Source organism: Quercus lobata, chromosome 8 (assembly GCF_001633185.2).
Source record: "Quercus lobata isolate SW786 chromosome 8, ValleyOak3.0 Primary Assembly, whole genome shotgun sequence".
NCBI classification, from domain to species: Eukaryota; Viridiplantae; Streptophyta; class Magnoliopsida; order Fagales; family Fagaceae; genus Quercus; species Quercus lobata.
The window spans coordinates 8,022,033-8,031,658 of record NC_044911.1 but is presented as its reverse complement, the minus strand read 5'-3'; the positions used below and the strand labels follow the sequence as shown (position 1 = coordinate 8,031,658).

At 33.6% G+C, this 9,626-nt stretch overlaps 1 protein-coding gene across 1 annotated transcript; it reads right to left on the bottom strand.

Moving 5' to 3' along the window:
- Positions 1-8,128: 8,128 nt before the first annotated feature.
- LOC115954886 (glycine-rich protein DC7.1-like) lies at positions 8,129-9,250 on the bottom strand. Its single transcript, XM_031072864.1, has 2 exons — positions 9,072-9,250; positions 8,129-8,429 (listed from the first exon to the last, which is right to left on the bottom strand). The coding sequence occupies exons 1-2, from the start codon at positions 9,160-9,162 to the stop codon at positions 8,263-8,265; spliced, it is 258 nt and encodes an 85-aa protein (XP_030928724.1). The 5' UTR covers positions 9,163-9,250; the 3' UTR covers positions 8,129-8,262.
- Positions 9,251-9,626: the final 376 nt, after the last annotated feature.

Genomic DNA, 9,626 nt, shown 5'->3' with positions numbered 1-9,626 from the left:
AAGATTTTAAATCAATATATTTTAAATGCTTTCATTTTAAATCCATTAATTTTAAATATCATTTTGAATCCAAATATTTTAAAGGGTTAAAATCCTTTGGGGATTTGTCAATCGAAATTCTTGATCTTCTAAAACTATCCAAACATGATATTTAGATTTTAATCGCTTAAATCCAAATCCACATGCGCAAATCCTGCTATCCAAATGCACCAATACTGAATATAGTTTTTGGCGTTTTCCTATATTTGATAGTATCATGAAAAAAAAAAATTCAAAGGAAAACTATCATTTGACTTTCTTTGTTTAGTTTGACATGAGTTAGAGTTATTTTTCACTAAATAGGGAAAGTCAAAAGATAATTTTCTAACTCATTTTAAAGTTGCTACTAAACACGATAAAATAGGATAGTTTTCTACAAAATGGTTTTTGGAAAGTGATTTATTTTCTAGATTTTTTTTTTTTTTTTTGAAAAAACTGCCACAAATATCCATGGTATACCATCTTCCCTACCTCTTTAATTTCTCTCCTCTGCATTTTCTTTCATAACAAACAAAAGAAAAATCAAAATATTCCTTTATATTTTCAATCCTCTCTAAAAATCACCCCCAACCAAACAAGGGGATAAGACTCATGCTAAAATTAAGCCCAACTTGGTAGTGCCGTGGGTCACCTCGGCCCAATTAAATTTGTACTTTTTGCAACCCAAATGAATTTGGGCCAAAATTTCAGAATCTGCACAATTTCATTTCCCATTCATCTAGTTCCTTCTTCTCCGTAATGCTTTTCTACGAAGTTTCAGTGCTGAGATCTCTGAAAGAAAATATTTTCCCTTTCGTTTTTTTCTCATTTTCTCGTCAACCAAACAGACCCCTTAGATTCTACATTTCGGGAGATCTCGCATTCGGTTCGTTTTTTTCTCAGTTCAATTTTTGAGCTTTATCAAAACCCTAATATCCCAATTCAAATTCCCCAAATTTGAATATTGTTTGGGTTCTCTTTACATTGTAGATCGAAGAGAAATTGACATGGGGTTCTTGGTGACAACCCTAATTTTCGTAGTGATTGGGATCATTACGTCTCTTTGCACCATAATTTGCTGCAATAAAGGCTAGGAAGCACTGATGCGACTGGGAGGGTGCCGCGTCGGAGTTTGATGCGGGGTGCGACCATCGACATCGTTGCTCGCGCATTGGTGCTACGTCTAAGTTTTTTTTTTTTTTTTTTGGATTTGCGTTGACTCGGCTTTGGTTTACGCCGAACTGGGTCGATTCGGCCAGAATCGGGTCATACCGGCCGAATCGGATTATATCGGCCGGTAGCCAAAACTAACCGAAACGGCCGAAATCGGCCTTGAATCATGCTGGAACAGCCAAAATTAGCTTTGAATGGGGCCTAAACATCCTAAATCTATCATTCCTCAATTTTATTCTGAATATTTGTTGCTTCTTTTGTGTTTTCTTTTTTGTTTTGTGTTTCTTGCCTTCTTCTTTCTTTGTTTTGTGAACCAAGGCCATAGTAATGTGTTTTTTAAGAATATTTTAATAGTAAAAATATAAAGAAAACATAAATAAAATTATTTTTAATAATTTTTTAATCTCCGCACTCACACCCTACTTTTTCAAAAATTGCCGAATCCTGTACCCGCATCCTAATTCGAAACCGCACCTGTGCTTCATAGAATAGAGGACCTTCTACTAATTTGTACATTTCTCAAAACCCAAAATTTTTTTTCATTTATTTATGTTTTTGGATCTATATGTGTGAGAATTTTATAAAATTTGCTGCATTTGTTAATTCAAGATTGTATATACTGCATAACTAAAGCTTATTTACAGTAAGTAGCTCTAGATTCCATGATATATATGGTGTTTGGCTAGGTTTCATGTGGTAATGATTGGGGCTTAAGATGCTTGGGGGATTTTGTTTTGTTGTGTCATGAAATATGATGGTTCAGTTCACTGAGTGGGAAGTACTTAACAATCTCATCATCATCTTAGATGGGAGTATTTTAACAAGTAAGGAGTTCTCACTATAGCAGAAGCCATTAATTTGAATGGCCATTACAAGTCAATATTCTTGTAGTTCAATGGCATTATTCAAATCTTCCTATTGGTTCGAACCTGAGTTCAAATCTACCCCTGCTTCCAACTTGTTAGTCCGTTGAGAATCTATAGGAAACTCCAAAATTTTGGGACTAAAGATTGTTGTTCTTGTTGTCGTAGTATGGTGATAGATTGTATATTGTCATATATTTTGAAGTTCATGAAATTCCCAATACCATTTTTGAATTTCCTTACTTATATTGGTACATTTGTTTATTAAACGACATTTAAAAGAAGAAGGGTTTACTTAGCTCAACTGACAAAGTCTCTAATGGTTGAATAAGAGATCATGAGTTTAATCCCAGCGAACGGTGTAGTTCGAATACTAAGGGCCATTAAACAGAACCTTAGTCGGTTTATATATATATATATATAGTTTATTTTTTATTTTCCCCATTAAGATTTTGTAAACCTCTGAAATGGCTGTAGATGTTAATTTTTTTTAGTTTTGTTCTTTTGGATATTGAGGAATGGGCTTGCAAACTGGCTGATTGTGTGCTAGTTTTAGTTTCTTATTTAGTCTTGGTAAAGTTTTTTTCATTTTGCATGTTCAATCTGTAAAGATAGGAAAATGAAATAGTCTCTTTCTTGGATTTTTTTTTTTTTTGGTTTTCTTTGTCCCATTGTTAGTGGAGTGGAAATGTAATATTGACCATTGTTGCAAGGATTTTTGGCAGTATATTTGCTACGTACAGAGCTGCCTCACACTCACACATGCAACTATATATCCAAAATTTGGTGCATATATTTTCCACAATATGTTGGCCACGTAATTTAACATCGTTTGGTATTTAAAGGCATTAATTAGGTGGATGCACCTAACATAAACCTAATACACCAATTGCAGAAGTTGACAGACATTTGAGCTAATTATACATAAAATAGCAAAGGCACATACTTAGCCCAACAAAGAAAGAAACATACGGGTTTGAAAATACTGGTCGCAAATTAAGAAGAATATATGGGGTTCTCGTGAAGGCGGTGATTATATGGAGGAAAATTGTAGAAGGATTAGAATGGCCTAAATGTTCAAAAAACCCTTCTATTTACAGAAATATTTAGTATTTACACCGCCTCATGAGTCATAATCCTAGAAAGGGTTATGTGTCCCTCATGGGTCATATCTCTTTGCCAGACTATATAATTGTATGTGAATCAAATCATCCTTTCATGGGTACAATTTACTACGTAAGGATGCATCATATTATGGTGTGATCATCATTCTCGATATATTTACATATTCCATTTGACCACACTATATATAATTTTGTTATAGTCAACATGATACCAAGGCTTCAATATTTGCTCTCATTCTAACTTTCATTTGTGATAAAACATAGATTGACCTCAATGGATGACTTTTCTATGTGTGTTCATGTCACTCCCAAAATTGACCACTTTCGTTATGGATGACTTCCAATTCTCTCTCTTTCAAGAATACAGAATTGGTTAATTACCAATGGTTATTAATAGACGGAAGAAAAATGCTAGGATCATACAAAAGTTCATAACTTTTGTCATGTAGAGAGTTATAATTGATACATAAAGGTATAGGGGAAGGTCTACACCTTTACCAGTCACAACTCGTTGCGTGTTGAGTTGCAGCAAAAGTTGTTGACTTTTTTGTGATCCTATTATTATCTAAATGGAATCATGGCCAAAAATGTAGCCCATACCCTCTACAGCAACCGACAATTTCAATATCACAATTTTTGTGTGCTAACTTAGCTATGCTGCAATTTACATCAAGTACGTCCTTCACTACCAAAAAAAAAACAGGTCAATAACCGCATTTTTCTAGCGCCGTTTTCAAAAAAACGTTGCTATAGGCAAACTATAACTATGTTTTTAACTAATGCCGCTTAAAATCCTGAAAGTATGGGAGGTTTATAGCAGTGTTTTTAAGGGTTTTTGAACAAAGGACCTGCTACGGCGTTCAGAAAGAGCTGCAATAGGTCCAACCAAAAACCAAAAAAAAAAAAAAAATAAATAACAAAAAACAAAAAATTAGAGGAGCTATTACAGCGCTTGATGTTGAGAGAACTACTAATGAGAGAGGGACTCTACGTTTCGGACCCAGCCCAAGTCTAAAACATTGGAGTTCAAGGCTTCTTCAATAGCCACTAAACGCTACTGATTTCATTTCTCATGAGGCTTCTCTTCATCATCAACTAATTAAGCTTACTGATTCCCAAAAGAAATGGTCTGTAAATATCATATTTCGTTTTGTTTTGTTTATTTTTGGTTTTGTTTACATAAATACTAACTTCAATCCTAAAACTTTCAGTGCCCCATCTCCCGCTGCTGATCCTAGCTTTATATACAAATGCTCATCTATGATATAGGTAGAGACATGAATGACTATTTGAAGTTGCATTTTCCAAAATAAATAATTTTTTAAAGTCCATCTTTGTAGAGGACAAGTATCTACTTTAACTTCTCAGTTTGTAGTGTTAATTTTTTTTTTTTAAATAAAAAATTTGTAGGGCGCGTCAGTTATAATATTTGGCATTTAAAATTTTGTATATTTTTTTTTTTTTCTTTTTCTTTGTACATCAATCTTAGGGTGCGTTTGGAACACATGGAAATGTGCAATCTAGTGTTTAGCTGAAATAATGGTGGTCCCGTGCACTATTCACGGGACCTACAAATACTTTTTTCAGAAAAACAACTTTAAAATTAGGTTCTACGACATTATTCACATATTTAATAATTATTTTACTACAGTATTTTTAATTTTTAGTAACAAGTGGTATTCAAATAGACCCTTACTAACTCTAAAAAATAATAAAGAGGCCAGGGGTAAGCGGAAGATATGGAAAAGTGATAAAGAAGTAGAACATATGAGTTCATGCAAAAAGCAAAGAATATTTCCAATATGGACTAATGATACTTTGGCAAGACAAAAACAAAGGATGTAATTATACTATTCAGCTAAAGAAAAATGGATAGTGTTTATATAAAACTAATATGAAGTGCTAGGTTCTTACTATAAGTTCCCATTTTGTATAAAATTTATACAAACTGAAACACATGCACTCTTTAACTCTTATATATATTCAATAAAAATAATTAAATTAAGAAGATGATGAAGTGCCCCGCAAATGGCAAATGCAATATATCCTAACAAATGATTCGCACAAGAGTCTAGAGATGTCCAAGATAGACAAACACAGCCTTCTGATTATTTAATACATAGCAAGCCTTAGCATCCAACGGAATAAACACAAAAAGGGTCACAAAACAGTTGTTGGTTATGCACAACATAGGGCTGTAATGTATAAAATTCTTAAATTTATGTACTATTACATTAACACAAAAGGGGGTTAGAAGCTTGGGAAAGAGACCGAAAGAGAAGCTTCTAAGTAGTACTATATATATATCCAAGTTCATTTGGTGAGATATATGAAAATAAAGTAGAAAATGGATATTACATAGGCTGGCTTCTCTCAATCAAAACAAAAAGGCAATAAAAAATATGGTAGTTGTTGAATTCAAGCGGTCATCGATCACAACCAACCTATGAAAAAATTCGAGTACAAGAATAGGTGGTTCTCCAAATGTCAATTTCTAAAAACTTTATTACATTAATTGTCCATAATTTATGAGATCGTGACTATTAGTATTAAATCTTATCTTGTTGCTAGTTATTACTTACAAAGTTACAACCACTCCAGCACCGTAGATAATGATACTTCCTTTTCTAATTGTCATCACGGATTGGTGGAGTCTTAAGAATGTATTTTATGAGATCTCTTTTTCACAACGTGTGAATACCCACACATATAAGAGAAATGTCTTGTAAATAAAACGGTCTTATAAAATAATTTTTCTATTCATTTAATACATTTGTTCTATGTTGGATATTTTTATAAAAAAATATTATATTTTTTTTAATACTCATTTATGTGTATCAATTATCTCTTAATGTCAGATTCGTTGATTGTTAAATTTTGAAATTCAAATATATTTCAAAATTTGAATAGCTTTTGTCAATGATTTTAATCAGGAAATTTATGAAAATTAATGTGAATTTTAATACTATATATTGCTAGCTTTTAGTATACTTTCTTTTATAAACTTTTGCTTTAAAACGTTTCTTTTAATATATTTAATAGCAACGTTATAGATAGAAAGTATCAGATATTGTACAACTATATATTTATATAATTTACTATTGATAGGTTATAGCGTTATATATTGCTTTCCGTTCTTGATTGTAATTATTGTGTATGGTCAAAGTTTCAAATGAAAGTATTAATTGATAGCTAAAAGACAGTCACGTTAGGAGCTGTAATTTTGTTTTTAATGGCATTATGACACTAAAAAACAAATTGATTTGTCTATTAACTAACCTCACCTCAATGTATATACTTTGGCAAGTGGGTTTGACCGGTTTATATATAATATATGTATAAAAAGAAAGCTATTCATCACACCTTGATTTCAACCATTTTATGACTATTTAAAGTTTTATAGTTAGCAAATGTTTTTATTTTTCTGCTAAGGATGTTGCTTTTTATATATATATATATATATATATATGGAAAGTAGACACATTTTTATTTTTGAATTAGAAAGCTATAAACTTTTCAAAAACATTTTTTTTTTCATGCCCTTTGGTTTTGTCAGGATATTTGCTCGGTGTGGGGTTCTTGCTTCACGTCTCTACCTTCTGAATTTTCCAGGGTCAGCTCGTTTTGGGATCTGCTTGAGCTGGTGTTTTGTTCCTCGTTGAACGCTGAAGTGTTTGCGATGACATGCTGGAGTATTTGGAGTCGCCGGAATATGCTGCGCCTGGGAGAGGGGGTCTGGCCGTTGAATAAAATAGCTGGTGTTGCACGGCGTCATCTGCAGGAGTTTCAACAGGTTCGGCACTGTCCCAGCAAGAAGGTTCGTGCACAGAGACCTCAGTGGAAGCCTCCTGGTGCGGGTTTGGTGAAGGTAAATTTTGATGGGGCGATCTTTGAAGATTTAAGGGCAGCAGGTATTGGAGTTGCCGTTCGGAATGAACATGGGGAAGTGGTTGCAGCTTTGGCAGAGCAGATTCCTACTCCAGATTCTGCTTTTACTCTTGAAACTTTGGCAGCTAGGCGTGCGGTTCTTTTTGCTCAAGAACTTGGTCTTCGTCATGTTGTTTTTGAGGGTGATTCGGAGTCGTCCATTCATGCTATTAGTAAAGGACTTTTATTACATTCATCGTGGTCATATTATTCATGACATTTTATTGTTTTCTCGTTCTTTTCAGAGTTTTTCTTTCGCTCATGTATGTAGGCAAGGTAATACTTTAGCGGATGTCTTGGCTAAGAGAGTTAGGTTGTCTAGTCCTTTATTGGTTTGGATGGAGTCTGTTCCTCCAGATTTGTAAAACTGTTATTTGTCGGTTTTTTCGTCTTTTAATTAAAGTAGCCTTCCTGGCTGGTTTCTCAAAAAAAAAAAAAAAAAAAAAAAACACTTATCATCTATTGCTTCTTACTACTCACAAAAATATTCTATCTTTTACAAAATTTTCTGGGAACAGAAAGTACTATAGGGAGCTTATATCCTACGGTGTAGGCTCGCAAGAATAATCAGCAAAGGTGGCTGGACTATTATATTCTGAGGACAACGACGATTTGTCTCAAGACAGTGACTTGATCCACGTCTCATCTCCGCCACCTCTTTTGATAAAATCAAATTGTGTAATTTTTAAGGAAAATTCAGGTATTATCTCTCCTTTATTTCTAACATTCTATGGACGTCACATGCTACCCCACAAAATTATTATCCATATCAAAGGAATTACCAAGATTTAGGTAATAATTTTTTTACCTACTTAAGTTCATTTTGAAACAGTCAATGCGTAATGCAATTGAAGTTATAGGTAGGGGTATAAGCAAAAGAAATTATAGGTAGACAAATTGCAAGAAATTATAGGTCCAGGCACCTTTTTTATTACATAAAAAGCAGTTCAAAAAAAAAAAAAAAACATAAAAAGCAGGACATACACGACAAAGAAAACAAAGATAAAGCTTATACACCTACTGTGGTTGAGAGTTTTTTTTTTTTTTTTGGGTAGAAACTATGGTTGAAAGTTAAACCTTATTGGCATACAAGCTTAGACAAGTAACACATATTGATAATACACACCCATTCAGAAACCGTAGGACAAAGGATTAATCTAATTTTGGTCGGTCTCTTCAAGTTTCTCTCCAGCAGCACCATGACCTGGTTTGCCATGGTGTCCATGGCCATGGCCATGTCCGTGTCCGTGTCCGTGTCCGTGTCCGTGTCCATGGTGATGACCATGCTTGTCCTCATTCACTGCGTCAGTTTGCACAGTCTCCTCTACAAAAAGAAATGAAAAATGTTTACAACATGGCTAAAATATAATGTCAAGGTGTACTGAAAAATATATAATAAAAAAAAATAATGGATTACAAAACATAAGAGCTTAAAAGTATATACTTCCCCCACATGGAACTCATGAAAATGATGCTCCATTAATTTGTAAAACGAAAGGATGCAATGCTTCTTTCTTTTACTTTTTTCCTTAATCAATATGGATTAACAAAACTATGTACTATATCTTTTTTTTTTCCTTTGTTTATTTTTATTATCGTTTCTTGTCAGAGTGAATGCATATATTATCATTATAAATGAACAGTCATTTTACACTTTGATTGACTCAGAGATATTATAACCAAGTGACCAAGATTCATGGTAACCTTATGTCCTTGTAAAAAAAACTAGCTCCAACCGATCGAATAGAATCATTCGCAGTATATTTGCTACAAGGAGGGTCTCTTTCAATTATGCAATTTTGGTAAATTTCCCATGACAAAGTTGGTATTTGAAGGCATTTGATGCATGTTGGTGAACCTCTGTCTTTGACATAAACCGAAAACACCAATTCTAGAACAAAAAAAAGACATTTGGGCTTAAAGAAAAATAGTAAAGGCATATATTTAGCTCAAGAAAGTAGCTTACGTGCTAGCTCACGAGCTGAGACCTCGGAGGAGACGAGAAGAACCACAGCAAAGACAAGACCAAGAAGAAGGAAAGTCTTTGAGTAAGCCATTTTCCTTAGCAACACAAGAGGATTGAAGACAAATGTACTAAGCAAACACACACTCTAATAAGATTCTCTGTAGTAGTGGATTAGAAAGAGCAGTGTGGTTCTCCCAATTTATAGAACTTTGAAACAGAGAGGGAGAGAGGGAGAGAGAGAGAGAGAGATGGGACCCCAAAGTTTTGTTTGGCTTTGATGATATGTGTGAAGTGTGATGGTCAAGTGTGATGGTCAAGTGTGAAGTCAACATTGGAGTATTAAGAGTCTAATTTTTTTTTTTTTTTTGAGAAACTTAAGAGTCTAAAATTAATTATGTTGGGAGGTGAAAATGGGACCACAAAAGTTTATTTTATTTTTTTAGCCAAAGAAAATGATCATTATCCAAAAAAATATGATCGAATTGGCACGTAGCTTTGGTGTAGATTGATTGAGTCCAATTTCGTCTAGAGTCATCAAGAGCCTGTTTGGTTTAA

Coding starts and splice junctions, on each gene's coding strand:
- LOC115954886 (XM_031072864.1), bottom strand. CDS start 9,162: ATGGCTTACTCAAAGACTTTCCTTCTTCTTGGTCTTGTCTTTGCTGTG. Junction 8,430..9,071: donor CTCAGCTCGTGAGCTAGCAC/GTAAGCTACTTT, acceptor TTCTTTTTGTAG/AGGAGACTGTGCAAACTGAC.